The sequence below is a fragment of the Aotus nancymaae genome, unplaced genomic scaffold, assembly GCF_030222135.1.
Source record: "Aotus nancymaae isolate 86718 unplaced genomic scaffold, 86718_ANA_hifiasm-v0.15.2.pri h1tg000028l, whole genome shotgun sequence".
In the NCBI taxonomy this organism is placed as follows: Eukaryota; Metazoa; Chordata; class Mammalia; order Primates; family Aotidae; genus Aotus; species Aotus nancymaae.
The window spans coordinates 23,798,100-23,818,433 of NW_026988441.1; the positions used below are offsets into that span (position 1 = coordinate 23,798,100).

The 20,334-nt window shown below is 36.2% G+C and overlaps 1 protein-coding gene across 3 annotated transcripts in view; it reads right to left on the reverse strand.

The window, feature by feature from the left end:
- Positions 1–7,444: 7,444 nt before the first annotated feature.
- The window catches only part of LOC135276759 (zinc finger protein 254), a 39,872-nt gene continuing 26,982 nt past the window's right edge, over positions 7,445–20,334 (reverse strand). For all 3 annotated transcript variants that reach the window (XM_064381547.1, XM_064381548.1, XM_064381549.1), the window contains one exon: positions 7,445–9,337. In XM_064381547.1, coding sequence (XP_064237617.1) covers positions 7,605–9,337 — 1,733 coding nt within the window. In that variant the 3' untranslated portion in view covers positions 7,445–7,604. The remainder of the gene's footprint in view (positions 9,338–20,334) is intronic.

The following is a 20,334-nucleotide window of genomic DNA, read 5'->3' on the forward strand; positions in this document are numbered from 1 at the left end:
GCCCAATACAAGAAAATCCAAAGTATCATACAAAAAGTGAAGGGAGAAATATTCAACAAAATAGATAGTTTAAAGAAAAAAACAATCAAAAATTCAGGAAGCTTTGGACATAAGTTTAGAAATGTGAAATGCTGATGCACGAGACCAGGTTTCAAACATTGTAAATTCCAAGCTTTGCAAGTCTTTATTCTCTGGGGTAAGATCCAGTCTTTCTGTCATTGTTTCTTAAAATTCTCTTCCATGGCCCATATTAAGGGAGTTTGCACAGAGTGAGGGAGGCAAAACTTGAAAGGGGCCTGCAACACTTTAAACCTTTTCAGGGTTCACTCACATGAAACAGCTGTGCTGGGCACTCTGCTGGTGCCTAGGGAGCTTCCCTGACTGACCTGGCAGAGCTTCCGTGGTGATGCATGAGTGGCACCAAAGTGGAGGGTTCTCTTTGGAAACAAGCAGCCCTGCTTGGTTTCAGTTTGAGGCCACTCCAATGTGGCATTTCTTACCAAGCCCTGTGACACTCCCCATTGATGACTCCCACAGGTACAGAGAAAGTTAAGAACAGGAAACAGAAGGATAGGATGCATAGGGAGGGACAGAGCCCAGAGACCTGCCGAAGACTTTTTTTTTTCTTTTTGATGCATGGAAAACGCATCTTTTATGCCACTCCGGCCACAAATAAAATGGTAACTTCAAAAAAATAAAATAATAAAATAAAATAAAAATAACAAAAAGAAATGTGAAATGCTCTGGAAAGTCTCAGCAATACAAGTAAACAAATAGAGGAAATTTAGAACTCAAAAACAAGGTATTTAAATTAACCCAATTCAACAAAGAAAAAGAAAAAATAATAAGAAAATATGAACAAAGCCTCCAAGAAGTCTGAAATTACATTAAATGACCAAACTTAAGAATAACTGGCATTTGTGAGGATAAAGAGAAATCTCAAAGTCTGGAAAGCACATTTGGGTTAATAACCAAGAAAAACTTCCTCAGCCTTGCTAGAGACCTAGACATTCAAATACAAGATGCATAAAGAACACCTGAGAAATTTATCACAAAAAGATTATCATCTAGGCACACTGTCATCAGGTTATCTAAAGTAAAGACAACGGAAAGAATCTGAAGAGCTGTGAGACAGAAGCACCAGGTAACCTATGAAGAAAAACTATCAGCTTAACAGCAGATTTCTCAGTAGAAACCGTACAAGCTAGAAGGGATTGAGGCCCCAACTTCAGCCTCCTCAAACAAAATAATTATCAGCCAAGAATTTTGCATCCAGTGAAACTAAGCCTCATATATGAAAGAAAGATACAGTCATTTTCAGACAAATTCTGAGAGAATTCGATATTACCAAGCCTCCACTATAAGAACTGTTAAAAAAAAAAAAAAAATCTAAATCTTGAAACAAATCCTGAAAACACATCCAAACAGAATTTTTAAAGCATAAATCAAACAGAACCTATAAAACAAAAATACGAGTCCAAAACCAAAAATAAAAAACAAACCCAGGTGTGGTGGCTTATGCCTGTAATCCCAGTATTTTGGGAGGCAAAGTGGGGTGGATCATAAGGTCAAGAGTTAGAGACCAGCCTGGCCAATATGCTGAAATCACATCTCCACTAAATGTTAAAAAATTAGCCGTACATGGTGGCGAGTGACTGTTGTCTTGGCTACTCAAAAGGCTGAGGCAAAAAAATTGCTTGAACCTGGGAGATGGAGGTTGCAGTGAGCCAGGATTGTGCCACTGCACTCCAGCCTGGGCGACAGAATGAGACTCCATCTCAAAATAAATAAATAACACCAAAGTATGCAGGCAACAAAGAGCATGATGAATGCAATGGTACCTCACATTTCAATACTAACATTGAATGTAGATAGCCTAAATGCTTCACTTAAAAGACACAGAACTGCAGAGTGGATAAGAACTCACCAACCATCTGCTATCTTCAAGAGACTCACCTAACACATAGGGACTAACATAAACTTAAAGGGGTGGAAAAAGGCATTTCATGCAAATGGACACCAGAAGCAAGCAGGGGTAGCTATTCTTATATTAGACAAAACAAACTTTAGAGCAACCGTGGTTAAAAGAGACAAAGAGAGACATTATATAATGGTAAATGGCCTCATCCCACAGGAAAATATCACAATCCTAAACATATACACACCTAACACTGGAGCTCTCAAATTTATGAAATAATTACTAACAGTCCTAAGAAATGAGATAGCCAGTAACACCATAATAGTGAGGAACTTCAATACTCCACTGACAGCACTAGAAAGGTCATCAATAAAGAAAGGCAACAAAGAAACAACGGAGTTAAACTATACCACGGAACAAATGGACGTAACAGATATATACAACACATTTCATCCAACAACTGCAGAACATACAGTCTACTCAATAGCATATAAAACTTCCTCCAAGATCGATCATATAATAGGCCATAAAATGAGCCTCAATAAATTTAAGAAAATTTAAATTATATCAAGCACTCTCTCAGACCACAGTGAAATAAAACTGAAGTCAACTCCCAAAGGAACCTTCAAAACCACACAGATACATGGAAATTGAATAACTCGCTCCTGAATGAACATTGGGTCAAAAACAAAATCAACATGAAAATTTATAAATTATTCAAATTGAATGACAATAATAGCACAACCTATCAAAACCTCTGGAATATAGCTAAGGTGGTGCTAAAAGTTCATAGCTCTAAATGCCTATATCAAAGAATGTAAAAGAGAACAAACAGAAAATCTAAGGTCACACCTCAAGGAACTAAAGAAACAAGAAAAAAAAAAAAAAAACCCAAACCTAGCAGAAAAACAGGAAATAACTAAGGTCAGAGCAGAACTAAATGAAATTCAAACAAAAATAACTAAATAAATCAAAAAGCTGCTTCTTTGAAAATATAAATAAAATTGATTGACAATTGGCAAGATTAACCAAGAGAAGAGAGAAAATCCATATAACCTCACTGAGAAATGAAGCAGGAGATACTATAACTGAAACAACTGAAATGCAAAAAATCACTCAAGGCTACCATAAACACCTTTACACACATAAACTAGAAAACCTCAAAGAGATGGATAAATTCCTGGAAAAATACAACCCTTCTAGCTTAAATTGGGAAGAATTAGATAGCATGGACAGAACAGTAACAAAGAATGAGATTAAAATGGTGATTTTAAAATTATAACAAAAAAAAGTCCAGGACCAGAAAGATTCACAGAATTTTACCAGACATTCAAAGAATTGATACCAATGTTTTTGACACTATTCCACAAGAAAGATAAAGAATGAACCCTCCCTTGTGTCTAGAAAAAGACACAAGCGAAACAAACAAACAGAAAAACAACAACTACAGACCAATATCCTTGATAAACATTGATGCTAAAATCCTTGACAAAATACTAGCTAACCAAATCCAACCACATGTCAAAAAGATAATCCACCATGATCAAGTCGGTTTCATACCAGGGATCCAGGAATACAGAGATGGTTTAACACACATAAGTTAACAAATGTGATACACTACACAAACAGAACTGAAAACAAAAATCACAATCATCTCAATAGATGTAGAAAAAAGCATTTAACACAATCCAGCATTGCTTTATGATTAAAACCCTCAACAAAGTTGACATACAAGGGACACAGCTTAATGTAATAAAGGCTATGACAAACCCACAGACAGCATAATACTAAATGGGGAAAAAGTTTGAAAGTATTCCCTCTGAGAACAGGAACAAGACAAGGATGACCACTCTCACCACTCCTCTTTAACACAGTCCTGGAAGTCCTAGCCAGAACAATCAGACAAGAGAAAGAAATAAAGGGCGTACAAATAAGTAAACAGGAAGTCAAACTGTCCCTGTTTCCTGATGATATAATCATTTACCTTGAAAAACCTAAAGACTCCTCCAGAAAGCTCCTAGAACTGATAAAAGAATTCAGCAAAGTTTTTGGATGAGATTAATGTACACAGATCAGTAGCTCTTCTATTCACCAATAGCAACCAGAGAATTAAATCAAGAAGGCAAACCCTTTTACAATAGCTGAAAAAAAATACAATACTTAGGAATATATCTAATAAAGTAGTCAACAGACCTCTACAAGGAAAACTACAAAACACTGCTGAAATAAATCACAGACAACACAAACAAATGGAAACACATCTCATGCTCCAGGATGGATAGAATCAATATTGTGAAAATGACCATACTGCCAAAAGCAATCTACAAATTAAACACAATTCCCATCAAAATACCACCATCATTCTTCACAGAGTTAGAAAAAAAAATTCTAAAATTCATATGGAACCAAAAGAGAGGCCGCATAGCCAAAGCAAGACTAAGCAAAAAGAACAAATCTGGAGGCACCACGTTACCTGATTTCAAACTATACTGTAAGGCCATATTCACCAAAACAGCATGGTACTGGTATAAAAATGGGCACATATTACAATGGAACAGAGAACCCAGAAATAAACTCAAATACAGCCAACCAGTCTTCAACTAAGAAAACAAAAACATAAAGTGGGGAAAGGATACCCTTTTCAATAAGTGGTGCTGGGATAATTGGCTAGCAACACGTAGGAGAATGAAACCGAATTCTCATCTCTCACTTTATAATAAAATAAACTCAGGATAGATTAAGGACTTAATTCTAAGACATGAAACTATAAAAATTCTGGAACATAACATTGGAAAAACTAAGCATTGGCAAGGCAAAAATTTCATTACCAAAAACACAAAAGCAAATAATGAGTAAAAAAAAAGATAAATAACTGGGACCTAATTAAACTAAAAAGCTTTTGCATGGCAAAAGGAACAGTGAGCAGAGTAAATAGACAACTTGGAGTGGGAGAAATTCTTCACATTCTATACATCTGACAAAGGATTAATATCAAGAACCTACAACAAACTCAAATAAATCAGTAAGAAGAAAAAAGTTTTCATCAAAAAGTGGGCTAAGGACATGAATACACAGTCCTCGAAAGAAGATATACAAATGGCCAACCAACATAAAAAAAAAAAAATTCTCAACATCACTAATGATCAGAGAAATGTAAATTCAAACCACAATGCAATACCACCTTATTCCTGCAAGAATGGCCATAATGAAAAGATCAAAATATTGTAGATGTTGGCATGGATCTGGCCATCAGGGAACACTTGCTGGTGGGAATGTAAACTAGTACAGCCACTAAGGAAAACCGTGTGGAGATTTCTTAAAGAACTAAAAGTACAACTACCATTTGATCCAGCAATCCCACTACTGGGTATCTAGCCAGAGAAAACAAAGTCATTATTTGAAAGAAATAATTGCAATACACGCTTCCCTCTCCCTCCCTCCTTCCCTCCCTCCCATCCTTCCTTTTTTTGAGAAAAAGTTTCGCTCTTGTTTCCCAAGCTGGAGTGCAATGGCACAGTCTCATCTCACTGCAACTCCAACTCCCGGTTTCAGACAATTCTCCTGCCTCAGCTTCTCGAGTAGCTAGGATTACAGGTGCTACAAATGCTACAGGTGTACGCCACCATGCCCAGCTAATTTTTTGTATATTTAGTAGAAACAGGGTTTCACCATGCCAGCCAAGCTCGTCTCAAACTCCTGACCTCAGGTGATCTGCCCGTGTCGGCATCCCAAAGTGCTGGGATTACAGGTGTGAGCCACCGTGCCCTGCACACATGCATGTTTCTAGAAGCACAATTTACAATTGCAAAATCATGCAACCAACCAAAATGTCCATCAATCAACAAGTGGATAAAGGAACTGTGGTACATACATACGTTGGAATACTAAGCCATAAAAAGGAATGAATTAACAGCATTTGCAATGACATGGACGAGATTGAAGACTATTATTCTAAGTGAAGCAACTCAGGAATGGAAAAGCAAACATCATTTAAGGGCACAAAGGCAGAATAATAATACAATGGACTTCAGGGACGTGGGGAAGAGTGGAAGAGGGGAGAAATAAAAGACAACATATATGGTGCAGTGCATAATGCTTGGGTGATGGATGTACCAGGATCTTACAAGTCACCACTAAAAACCTTACACAACTAACCAAATACCACCTGTACCCCAATAACTTATAAAACAGTAAAATTTTTAAAATATGTATTCTCACACAAACACAATTACTCCATTATTTATTTACAACTAAGGTTTATCTGTAGACTAAGAGATGAGTAAATTTAACTCTATGTAAATCAATACTAAGAGTCCATATGTGCTTGCAGGCAGAGGTCACATGTTCAAAGAAAAATATATTAAAACTTATAAAAATATTCAGGACTCAGAAATGTATGGATTTTACTTATATTTGCATATAATTCTTAGTATATAATTTTTATTATGGCCATATAAATGACCCTGGAGTCAATAACAAGTTAACTGTACATTTAAAAACAACTAAAACTTTAGAATTAAATGGCTTGTAATACAAAGAATAAATGCTAGAGGTAATGGATACTTCATTTCCTCTAAAGTGATTATTATATATTGTATGCTTGTATCAAAATATGCCATATATGGCATAAATATATACACATATTATGTATCCACAAAAATTAAGAAGAATAAATTTAAATGTGAAAATAGGAATACAATTTTAACCTAGAGGAACAATATTTTTTAACTTATTGGCAATTTAAAGCTACCGGCAAAAAAGATTACTGGAGATGTTAATCCATTACCTTACCAAATAGTGTATTCTTACCATCTTTTACCTATACCCTTGAGTAATGTGGAATAGGTTAAAGTTAGTGGCATAACAACAATTTATTGAATTCACAATCATATTTAACATGTTAAAAATGTTGAATTGAAAAGTTAAGTTCACACATAACTTATAATTTTAAAATATGCTGCATATTATTCCATAAAAGCACAATTAATAAAATAACATACTACTAAATTTTAAGTAAAATTAAGAATATTTCTCTTTCATAATAATGCAGAATATTACTTTGAACACCTACCTCTTGCATCACTCAATATTATAAGTTAACTACAAAGAGCCTCTCTACTTAAATTTTCATCATGCATCTTACATTTTCATGTCCTTACCTTTCCACAAAAAGATCATAAATAATGCCTAATAAAAAAGAATCTCTCATATCTTTTATGCAGCAACAAGTAGTCACATGCTTTCACATGTGAATACACCAGGAATAATAAAACAGCATGAAGCAATTTCAGTTTAACGCCATTATTATTCACTTTTTAAAAAAATCTGTATTTTCAAAAATAGTATACTTTGAATGTAATTATAATGCTCCAAAAAAATTCTAATTCTTTTAAAGTTATTTACAAATAATGCTTACACAAACTCTAGTTTGTATTTTCTATACTCAGCACTCTGATTTCATGTAATGTCTAATTTTAGAGTGAATTATTCCCTGATATTTACTTAATTTTGAATTGAATAACTTTTTTATTTACTGCAACTGAAAACATATTTGATTTTCTTTATGTTTAGAATAGTTTGAGGTATTGTAAAAAGCATTAGCACATCTTTCAGGTTTGTAGAGTTTCTATCCAGCATGAATGTTAGGCCTATTAAGAATTTAAGACTTTTTATACGCTTTGCCACATTATTTACACTTGTAAGATTTCTCTCCAATATGAGTTATCTTATCTGTAGTAAGGTGTAAGGACTGGTTAAAGGCTTTGCCAAATTTTTTCCATCTGTAGGTTTGCTCTCCTGTATGAATTCTCTTATGTTTAGTTAGGGTTGAAGACCAGAAAAAGGCTTTGTCGCATTCTTCACATTTGTAGGGTTTTATTCCAGTATGAATTACCTTATGTTTAGTAAAGGTTGAAGACCGGTTAAAGGCTTTGCCACATTCTTCACATTTGTAGGGCTTCTCTCCAGTATGAATTATCTTATGGTTAGTAAGGATCGAAGACTGGTTAAAGGCTTTGCCACATTTTTTACATTTGTAGGGTTTCTCTTCAGTATGAATTATCTTATGTTTAGTAAGAGTTGAGGACCAGTTAAAGGCTTTTCCACATTCCTCACATTTGTAAGGTTTCTCTCCAGTATGAATTATTTTATGTGTAGTAAGAGTTGAAGATTGGCTAAAAGCTTTGCCACATTCTTCACATCTGTAGGGTTTCTCTCCAGTGTGCATCCTCTTATGTCTAGTTAGGGTTGAGGACCATAGAAATGCTTTGCCACATTCTTCACATTTGTAGGGTTTCTCTCTAGTATGAATTCTTTTATGTTTAGTAAGAGTTGAGGACCAGATAAATGCTTTGCCACATTCTTCACACTTGTAAGGCTTCTCTCCAGTATGAATTATCTTATGTGTGGTAAGATTTGAGGATCGATTAAAAGCTTTGCCACATTCTTCACATTTGTAGAGTTTCTCTCCAGCATGAATAATTTTATGTGTAGTAAGGGTTGAGAGTTGCTTAAAAGCTTTGCCACATTCTTCACATTTGTAGGGTTTCTCGCCAGTATGAATTATCTTATGTGTATTAAGGGTTGAGGATTGGCTAAAAGCTTTGCCGCATGCTTCACATTTGAAGGGTTTCTCTCCAGTGTGAATCCTCTTGTGTCTAGATAGGGTTGAGGACCATAGAAATGCTTTGTCACATTCTTCACATTTGTAGAGTTTCTCTCTAGTATGAATTCTCTTGTGTTTAGTAAGGGTTGAGAACCAGATAAATGCTTTGCCACATTCTTCACACTTATAAGGTTTCTCTCCACTATGAGTTATCCTATGAGTAGCAGGATTTGAGGCTCGATTAAAAGCTTTGCCACATTCTTCACATTTGTAGAGTTTCTCTCTAGCATCAATTATTTTATGTGTAGAAAGGGTTGAGGGTTGCTTAAAAGCTTTGCCAAAGTCTTCACATTTGTAGGGTTTCTCTTCAGTTTGAATTTTTTTATGATTAGTAAGGGTTGCAGACCAATTAAAGGTTTTTCCACATTTTTTACATCTGTGAGACTTCTTTCGTGTATAAATGCTTTTATGCTGGGTTTTGTGTGAAATCATGCAAAATGATTTGACACATTTTTTACATCTGAAATATTTCTTTCCAGTATGTCTTATCTTATGTCTGTTTGAATTTAAAAATTTATTAAAAACTTTCAGATACCTATCACATTGAAATACTTTGTTCTGGGTAGTTGTGAAATACTGGTTAAGTCCATTATAACCTTCTTTGTGCACCTTACACTCATCCACACATTTACAGCCTTTTTTAAACTGTAAATTCTCATGTCCACATTTTTGGTATCTTCTCAGTATTACTTTTTGAAAAGAATCTTCCATGCCCTGCTCTGGCCAAAGGTCTTGAGCAAAATGAGGACATATAACTGAAAAAAATAAAAATAAAAATAATAAATTACTCCACTTGCTACAGTCACATGGATATAGTTTTAAAATCTTACCTATAACATTATACAAACTACATAATCAGAATGGCATTGCAAAATACCACAGGCCCTAATTCTTTCATAGACATTTAAATGTAACAAAAACATACAGACCCAAACACATCTATGGAAAATTTATAAATGAATTAATTGTGTGCAGTGTCCCAGGTGAGCACAATGCAAAAAACCACATAAAAGAAAAATAGGCCAGGCGCGGTGGCTCACGCCTGTAATCCCAGCACTTTGGGAGGCCAAGGCGGGTGGATCACGAGATCAAGAGATCGAGACCATCCTGGTCAACATGGTGAAACCCCGTCTCTACTAAAAATACAAAAAATTAGCTGGGCGTGGTGGCGCGTGCCTGTAATCCCAGCTACTCAGAAGGCTGAGGCAGGAGAATCGCCTGAACCCAGGAGGCAGAGGTTGCGGTGAGCCGAGATCGTGCCATTGCACTCCAGCCTGGGTAACAAGAGTGAAACTCCGTCTCAAAAAAAAAAAAGAAAAAGAAAAGTCTGTTAAATTTATCCAACACAGCCTTTTCTGCTTCCCATTATAACATAGTGCCTTTAGAAGTAAATGGCCAGCTCTTGGTTTCTGCTTTAAAGTAAAATACTGGCACATTCATTGTTATTTCTGGCTTTTAGGGGCTTTTTCTGACCCTGGTTTCTAACTCTCATGACATAAAGTGCCGAAAGAAATGGTGGTATATTTTGAAATGAGAGTTTGAGTCTGCTGAGACCAAAGAAAAATCTTACAGCAGCAGAGAGACTGCAGAGACAGGGAACCGGAATGGCAAGTGATTACTGACTCCTACAGAGTAACATTAGTAAACTCTCTTAAATAAAAAAACACAGCATCTTCTCTGAGGAAAAAAAAAAAAAAAATCGAGGACGCTAGTGCAGCGGGGGGTCCTGGGATGGGGAACAGCGGTGGCTTCTGAGGATGTTTTGACAGCAGCATCAGAGCCAGTGTCTCAGCCTTGGACAGGTCTGGGGCCCGGTCCGCGGCCCGGTCCGCGGTTAGGCCACAGAGCTTGTGGAGGCAAGGCCAAAGATAAGGCGTGGATGCCCGTCACCAATCTGGGCAGCCTTGTTAAGAACATGAAGACCAAGTCCTTGAAGATCTATCTCTTCTCCATGCCCATCAAGGAATCTGAGATCACTGACTTTTTCCTGGGGGCCTCTCTCAAGAATGAGGTTTTGAAGACTATGCGGTGCATAAGCAGACCCGTGTCAGCCAGCGCACCATGTTTAAAGTGTTTGTTTCCATCTGAGACTACAACGGCCACGTTGGTCTGGGTATTTAGTGGTCCAATAAAGTGGCCACTGCCATCTGCAGGGCCATTGTCCTGGCCAAGCTCTCCATTGTCCCCGTGTGCAGAGGCTACTGGGAAACAAGATCTGTAAGCTCCACACTATTTCTCACAAGGTTATAGGCCGCTGTGGCTCTGTGCTGGTGAGCCTCATCCCCGCGCCCAGGGGCACTGGCATTGTCTCATGGCCTGTGCCCAAGAAGCTGCTCAGGATGGCTGGTATCAATAACCGCTACCCTCAGCAGGGGCTGCACTGCCACCCTGGGCAACTTCACCAAGGCCACCTTTGATGCCATCTCTAAGACCTACAGCCACCTGACACCTGATCTCCAGAAGCAGACTGTATTCACCAAGTCTCCCTATCGGAAATTCACTGACCACCTCGTCAAGGCCCACACCAGATTCTCTGTGCAGAGGACCCAGGCTCCAGCAGCTACAACATAGGGTTTCATACAAGAAAAATAAATGAATTAAGCCCGTAAAAAGAAATAAATAAATAAAAATAAACACTAAATTTCAGACAACACATATCCTAAGTACATGTTTGAGAAACTCCCATAATTACCAGTCAAGACAATTGTTTTCAGACTCTGCCAGGAAAAAGCTACATTATAAAGATTTTGACATTTTAATGTCCAAATCTAGATCAAAGATCATAATATATACAATACAGGGCAATATAATCTCACCAAAAATATAAAATTTTCGAAAAAAAACATTAAAAAGAATAAATTAATTTAAAGAATTGCTAATACATTGAAAAATACTGATTAGAAACAGACAACTATGGAAAATCAGAAAAATGAGGATGAAAATAAAAATAAGATATCAAAAAAAATAGAAATTCTGGAGGAAAAAATACAAAAAAAAAAACCTAATAGATCCTAAAAGAAAAAAAAGTAAAAATAAGCTTAACAAACTAGGAACACAAAAACATATTTATAACAAACACATATATAAGCACAATTTCAAAAGCCACAGACAAAATGATTATCTTTGGAGCTGAAGATAAAAGTGATGTGCCAAATCAGGCATGGTGGCTCACTCCTGGAGTCCAGGCACTTTGGAAGGCCAAGGTGGGCAGGTTACCTGATGTCAGGAGTTTGAGACCAGCCTGACCAACATGGTGAAACCTAGTCTCTATTTAAACTACAAAACTTAGCTGGGTATGCTGGCATGTGCCTGCAATCCCAGCTACTGAGGAGGCTGAGGCTGAAGAACCACTTGAACACAGGAGGTGGAGATTGCAGTGAGCTAAGGTCACACCACTATATTCCAGTCTGGCTGAGGAATAGAGTGAGATTCTGTCTCCAAAAAAAAAAAAAAGAAGAAGAAGAACAAAAGTGATGCTCCATTTACAAATATAGTCTTAAGAGATAATCATAACTGTTAACAAAATTTTTGTTAACATAACTGTTAACAAGAATTTTACAGACAATAAGGAAACTGTGTGATGCAGTCATGAAAAAAACTGTGAAAAAAATAGCTTTAATTAAGTGGGAATAATATCATCAGTGAATCTCTGCTGCAAAATAAAATAATAAAAAGCTTTCAAAGTAACCAAATTCTATAAAAGTATATTGTAACTACATAGCCCCTACATAAAAAACATGCTGAAAACAGTTCCTTCTACTGAAAATAACATGATTTAAAAAAATTATCATATAAAAATACATTATTTTCTGGGAAAAATATGCAAATACTCAAAAGTAGAATTTCATAGCGTTATTTCAGTAGTGTAGAAAACGTTCACAATAGCAAAGACTTGGAACCAACCCAAATGCCCATCAATGATAGACTGAATAAAGAAAATGTGGCACATATACATCATAGAATACTATGTGCAGCCATAAAAAAGGATGAGTTCATGTCCCTTGCAGGGACATGAATAAAGCAGGAAGCCATCATTCTCAGCAAACTGTCACAAGAACAGAAAACCAAACACTGCATGTTCTCACTCATAAGTGGGTGTTGAACAATGAGAACACATGGAAATAGGGAGGAAAACATCACACACCAGGGCCTGCTAGAGGGTTGGAGGCTAGGGGAGGGATAGTAACAAGTGGAGGAATGGGGAGAGATAGCATTAGGAGAAATACCTAATGTAGATGACAGGGTGATGAATGTGGCAAACCACCAAAGCATGTGTATACCTATGTAACAAACCTTCAGGTTCTGCACATGTACCCCAGAACTTAAAGTATAATAAATTTTAAAAAAGAAAACATTTATACACGGCTCCTTGGAAACGTAAGAAAAATAAAATTTTTTAAAAAAGAGAAAAAAGAAAATAAAACATTTATAATTATTCTCTGAAATTTGAAGAACAAAAGCACAGAAATCAATATAAACACTTGTTAGTGAATATACAACACAAAAAGATATAATTAACATCGATGACAAATTTGAGGGAAGATGCAATCATAAATAATATTTATATGAACTTGTTTATTTTTTTACCAGATTAAAATATATTGTTTCATATGTATATAAAATATATTTATAAAAGATATATATAAAAATATATCTTTTAGAGGTTATATATAATCCCCAGGGTACCACAAAAATATTTGTATAAATACACAAAGAAAATAAGTAAAAGCATATCAATAAAAACATCAGAGACGCAAAGAAATAACAAAGATATCTCTTTGTCAAATAAATAAAAATACTTAATAAGTCTTTCTCTTTCAGAAAATTATTTAAATATATATAAAATTAACTTTTAAATTGAGACGTACTTTCAATAAACAGATTTATTTAAAAATTTTAAAAGCCAAGATCTATCTTGCTTTTCTACAAAAGCAGTTGAAATCTAATGATAAAAAAAGACTCAAGTGGCGGAATGGAATTAGACATTCCATGCAAATACTAATCAAATGAAAGCAGAGGGCCGGGCGTGGTGGTTCACGCCTGTAATCCCAGCACTTTAGGAGGCTGAGGCGGTGGATCATGAGGTCAGGCGATCAAGAGCATCCTGGTCAACATGGTGAAACCCCGTCTCTACTAAAAATATTTTTAAAAAATTAGCTGGGCATGGTGGTGCATGCCTGTAATCCCAGCTACTCAGGAGACTGAGGCAGGAGAATTGCCTGAAACCGGGAGGCAGAGGTTGAGGTGAGCCGAGATCGCACCATTGCACTCCAGCCTGGGTAACAAGAGTGAAACTCCATCTCAAAAAAAAAAAAAAAAACAAGAAAGCAGAAACAGTCAAAATAATATTACACAAGGTACATCTTAAGTCAAAAAGTATGATATTTTATAAAATGTACTTGAAATTGAAACTCCAAAGAAACAAAGAAGGACATCAAGAAATAATAGATTCATTCACTGGGAGCCTATGATGTGTGTGTGTGTGTGTGTGTGTGTGTGTGTGTGTGTGTGTGTGTCATTAGAGTTCCAAATATATAAAGCAAATTTGACAGAATCGAAGAATGACAGACTGAATAAAGAAGATGTAGTACATCTGAATTCTAGTACTTGAATATTAGTTGAAAAAAAAAAAAAGAAAATGTGGTACATATACACCATGGGATATTATGTGCAGCCATAAAAAAGGATGAGTTCATTGTCCTTTTCAGGGACATGAATAAAGCTGGAAACCATCATTCTCAGTAAACTGACACAAGAATAGAAAACCAAACACTGCATGTTCTCACTCATAAATGCATGTTGAACAATGAGAATATATATGCCCTATGTGAATGGAAGAAACACATAGAAAGCAATATAATTATAGCAAGGTATTTTAATACCACACTATCTATAATAAAAATAAAACAAGAAAGAATGTTAATAAGGGACAGACTACTTAAAGGCAGTACAAAAATAGTATTCCAAACAGAATTACAGAGAACACTCCTCAACATCAGAATACACACCCTTCTCAATAGCTCGTACAACATTTTCCTCTCTAGACCACATCTTAGGCCAAAAAGGAAGTCTTACCAAAATTTTTAAAAATAAAATTTGATGAACTACTTTCTATGACCAAAATGGAATGAGAGTATACAATGATAAGAGAAAAAAACTGAAAAATTTACAAATACATACAAATTAAGCAACACACTCTTGAGTGTGCTCTTATACAAAGGTTGAAATAGTTCATATTGCGAAGAGGTCCATCCTGCTCCATGCAACCTACAGATTTAATGCAATGTTTTCCAAATTTCTCACTGCATTTTTGAAAAAATAGAAACAGCAACCCCAAAAATATAAAGAATCTCAAGAGACAATAAAGTACCGAACAATCTTGAAGGTAGGAAGGAAGGAAGGAAGGAAGGAAGGCAGGCAGGCAGGCGTGTGGGCACAAAATGAAACGATGCCGGAGGCACTAAAGTTCTTAATTCAAAACACATTACAAAGCTACAGAATTAAAACAATTTGGTATGACTGTAACTGTGAAAAAGCAGACTAATAAAACAGAATGCAGCATATATATAAACTTTTACATATATGGTCATATAAGGAGTCATTTACATAATCATAATTATTGCAGCATTGTTACTGTAAGCCGATAGGTAAAAGCAATGCAAATTTCTTTCACCAAATCATTCAGTAGATATAATTTGAAATACAAAAATTCTGGAAAATCACTCAGTATTCAAAAAGCAGGAAATAGTCTACCAACTATAAAGATAAATCTTGTTGGCATTATGTAAAATGAAATAAACCAGCCACAAAAACACAGAGATTGTATGTGATATATGAAGCAGTTACATTCTTAGAAAAAAGAACAGAGTGGTTTGTGCAAAGTGCCATAAAAGAGAAAACATTGGGGCCAGGCGTGGTGGCACACACCTGTAATCCTTGCAGTCTAGGAAGCTAAGGCAGGTGGATCACCTAAGGTCAGGAGTTTGAAACCAGCCTGGCCAACATGGCAAAAACCCATCTCTACTAAAAATACAAAAATTAACCATTCATGGTGATGAGCACCTGTAATCCCAGCTACTCAGAAGGCTGAGGCACAAGAATTGCTTGAACCTGAGAGGTGAAGGTTGCAGTAGGCTGAGATCATGCCATTGTACTCCAGGCTGGGTAACAAAGCAAGACTCAATCAAAAAAAAAAAAAAAGGGTAGTTGTTTAATATTTATTAAGATTTAGCATTGCAGGATAAAAACATGTTAGCAATATGTTGCATGACAATGTCAAAATAATTAATATGACTAAACTGAATATTAAAAAATATTTTGTGGGCAGAGAGATCCAAGATGGCTGATCATTAGCAGCTTGGGCTCATAGCTCCCAGTGAAAGCGCAGAGAACGAGAGGACGCCACACTTTCAGACAAATATTTGTTGCTCACAGACCAAGAGATTCCCAGCGGAGGAGCCCCACGGGTCGCCAGAGCGACTCTTGTGGCCGGCGTGGCGGTTTTGCTGGCGCCTTAGCGCGGCAGAACTTGGTGCAGAGTCCGGAGATTCCCGGGCAGAAAAGCATCATCAATCTTAACACTGCTGTTTTGGCCAGCACAGTGGATTGCTCAGATTTTGGCGCTGGGAATCAACAAGTTGGACATCCGCTCAGAGACCTAGTTAGAAAGTCGGTAATAACAAAGACGACAGAGGGATAAATATATAATGAAGGGAAGAAACCAGCCTAAAAAGGCAGAGAATACTCAAAATCAGAATGCCTCTCCCTCTACAGGGGATCGCAATTCCTCATCAGTAATGGAACAAGGCTTAATGGAGAACGAGTGTGTTCCAATAACAGAAGCAGGTTTCAAAAGGTGGGTGATAAGAAACTTCTGTGAATTAAAAGAACTTGTTCTAACCCAATGCAAAGAAACTAAGAACCTTGAAAAAAGGTTTGATGAAATGTTAACAAGAATGAACAATTTAGAGAGGAATATAAGTGAATTGATGGAGCTGAAAAACACAACACGAGAACTCTGCGAAGTATGCACAAGTTTAAACAGTCGAATTGATCAAGCAGAAGAAAGGATATCAGAAGTCGAGGACCAGCTCGGTGAAATGAAACAAGAAGACAAGATTGGAGAAAAAAGGATAAAAAGGAATGAGCAAAGTCTCCAGGAAATATGGGACTATGTGAAAAGACCTAATTTACGTTTGATAGGTGTACCTGAATGTGACAAAGAGAATGAATCCAAGTTGGAAAATACTCTTCAGGATATCATTCAGGAAAATATTCAACTCCAGGTAATACAGAGAACACCACAAAGATATTCTTCAAGAAGACCAACCCCAAGACACATAATCGCCAGATTTATTAGGGTTGAAATGAAGGAGAAAATACTAAGGGCAGCCAGAGAGAAAGGTCAGGTTACCCATAAAGGGAAACCTATTAGACTTACAGCAGATTTCTCAGCAGAAACCCTATAAGCCAGAAAAGAGTGGGGACCAATATTTAACATCCTTAAAGAAAAGAACTTTCAACCCAGAATTTCATATCCAGCCAAACTAAGCTTTATAAGTGAAGGAAAAATTAAATCTTTTGGGAACAAACAAGTACTTAGAGACTTCACCACCACCAGGCCTGCTTTACAAGAGCTTCTGAAAGAAGCACTATACATATAAAGGAACAACCAATATCAGGCTTTCCAAAAATATATCAAAAAGAAAAGAGCATTAACACAATGAAAAATGTACACCAACTAATGGGCAAAACAGCCAGCTAGCATCAAATGCCAGTATTAAACTTATATATATTCTAATCAGATAAAAAGCCAAAACCCATCGGTATGCTGCATCCAGACCCATCTCACATGCAACGATATACAAAGACTCAAAACAAAGAGAAGGAGGAAGATTTACCAACCAAACAGAGAGTAAAAATAAACAAATAAATAAAAAGCAGGAGATGCAATTCTCGCCTCTGATAAAAAGTAGACTTTAAAGCAACAAAGATCAAAAGAGACAAAGAAGGACATTACATAATGGCAAAAGGATCAATGTAACAAGAAGAGCTAATGATTCTATAGATCAATGAGACAGCAAATTAACAAGGACATCCAGGACTTGAACTCAGACCCAGAACAAGTAAACGTAATAAACATTTATAGAACTCTCCACTTCAAATACACAAAACATACATTACCACCTCACACCTATTCCAAAAGTGACTACATAATTGGAAGTAAATCACTCCTCAATAATCGCATAGCATTTCATAGGTTTAAATGAAATATTGGTCGGCTGCTTGTTTGTTATTTTCTTCCCTTATTCCTTCCTGTCTACATCATTAAGTATAATTATTGGTATAAAAGAGGTTTTCAATACCCATTACTAAACTGCATTCTAGCCTGGGCAAGAAAGCAATACTCCAATTCTCTCTCTTTCTCTTCCTTTTTCTTCCTCTTCTTCATTCTTTTTTTCTTTCTTTCTTCCAAAAAAAAAAAATTTTGTGGTGAATTGTTACTTTTTTACAAGTAACAATACACAATAATACCTATAAGAGAGTTATGATAGTTTTAAATTTATTCAAATCCAAAAGTATTTCTCCCACACAAAAATCATACTGATTCACAAATAAATAAGATGTTGAAATTACAAGAATTGCTGGGCATGGTGGCTCACGCCTGTAATTCCATCACTTTGGGAGGCTGAGGTGGGTGGATCACAAGGTCAGAAGTTCAAGACCAGCCTGGCCAACATAGTGAAACCCCATCTTCACTAAAAATACAAAAATTACCCAGGCACGGTGGCATGCGCCTGTAATCCCAACTACTCGGGAGGCTGAGGGAGGAGAATTGCTTGAACCTGAGAGGCAGAGGTTGCAGAGAGCCAAGATCACACCACTGCCTTCCAGCCTGGGTGACAGAGCAAGATGCTGTCTCAGGAAGAAAAAAAAAAAAAGAGAATTACAAAAATTTCATGACTACTCATCTACGCAGTATTAAAAAAAACATTCACAACAAACCTGTACAACAAACATATAAACTATAAAAAAAAAAATACAAGGAGGCAACAAATCACATTGCCATGTATGTACCTATGCAACAATTCTGCATGATCTGCATATGTACCCCAGAACCTAAAATATAATTAAAAAATAAAAGAAAATAAATACAAGGATAACATTTATGCAGGCAAACAAACATAGAGATAATTCCATTGGAAAAATATTTGGTTGATTCATATTTGAATCGTATTTCTAAAAAATGGCTGATTCAGATTTCATTTTGCTCCACACTGTCTTAAATTGTACAAAGTTAAATACTGTCATGCACAATTATAATAGCTACTAAAAAATAAAAACACAATTGATGGATGTGGAATAGCATACCCTAAAATATGTAACACGAAAATATAAAATTGCAAAACAAAATTAAACTATGAAATGTAAAACTTACTAGATTTCATCAAGTAGATCAATATATTAAGAAAATCTGGCCGGGCGCGGTGGCTCACGCCTGTAATCTCAGCACTTTGGGAGGCAGAGGCGGGTGGATCACGAGGTCAAGAGATCGAGACCATCCTGGTCAACATGGTGAAACCCTGTCTCTACTAAAAATACAAAAAATCAGCTGGACATGGTGGCGCGTGCCTGTAATCTCAGCTACTCAGGAGGCTGAGGCAGGAGAATTGCCTGAATCTAGGAGGCGGAGGTTGCGGTGAGCCGAGATTGTGCCATTGCACTCCAGCCTGGGTAACAGGAGCGAAACTCCGTCTCCAAAAAAAAAAAAGAAAAAGAAAATCTTAGAAAAAGAATATGGGAAAAAATAATACAGAAGTTACTTGAAGATTTAAAAAAATGAAAATTTTCCAAATTTTGATATAATTTTAAAAATACTTTTAACCAATATTACTTGATTTAAATGTTTCACTTTAAAAAAGATGAAAATAAAAAATTTCCAAAATAAAAGGTGAGGGTGTTGTTGTTCATCACCACTAGCACAGTTCTACAAAAAAAAAAATGCTACATGGTGGCCAGACACCGTGGCTCATGCCTGTAATTCTACACTTTCAGGAGGTTAAGGCTGTCAGAACACTAGAGACCAAGAGTTTAAGATCAGGCTGAGTAATACAGTGAGACTCTTCAAATAAGAAAAGAAATGCTAAAATGAGTCAATTTTGTTTAAAAATAAAATAATACTGGACAGCATCGTAAAACCATATATAAAATAAAGCTCTCTATTAAATGTAAATACACAAATATAAAACTCTTTACTATCAAAATGATGATGCATAAAACCCTTAAAGCTCTTCTGCAGAATATTTAAAACAGAACAAAAATCTGCATAAGTATGTCAATACACAATATAATTTTAATATTAACTGAAAAATATAGACGTGTAATTTTTATAGTCAATTGAAATTGTCATGCGATTAAAATATACTGTTTTATTTTAAAATGTTACATGTAAACTCCACTGTTTTGTTTTTGTTTTCAGACAAAGTTTCACTCTTGTTGCCCAGGTTGAAGTGCAATGGCAGACCTCAGCTCACTGCAGCCTCTACCTCCTGCGGTCAAGCAATTCTCCTGCCTCAGCCTTCCATGTAGCTGGGATTACAGGCATGCACCACTACACCTGCCTAATTTTATATTTGTAGTAGAGATGGGGTTTCACCATGTTAGTCAGGGTGGTCTTAAACTCTTGACCTCAGTTGATCCATCTGCCTTGGCCTTCCAAAGTGCTAGGATTACAAGTGTGAGTCACCGTGCC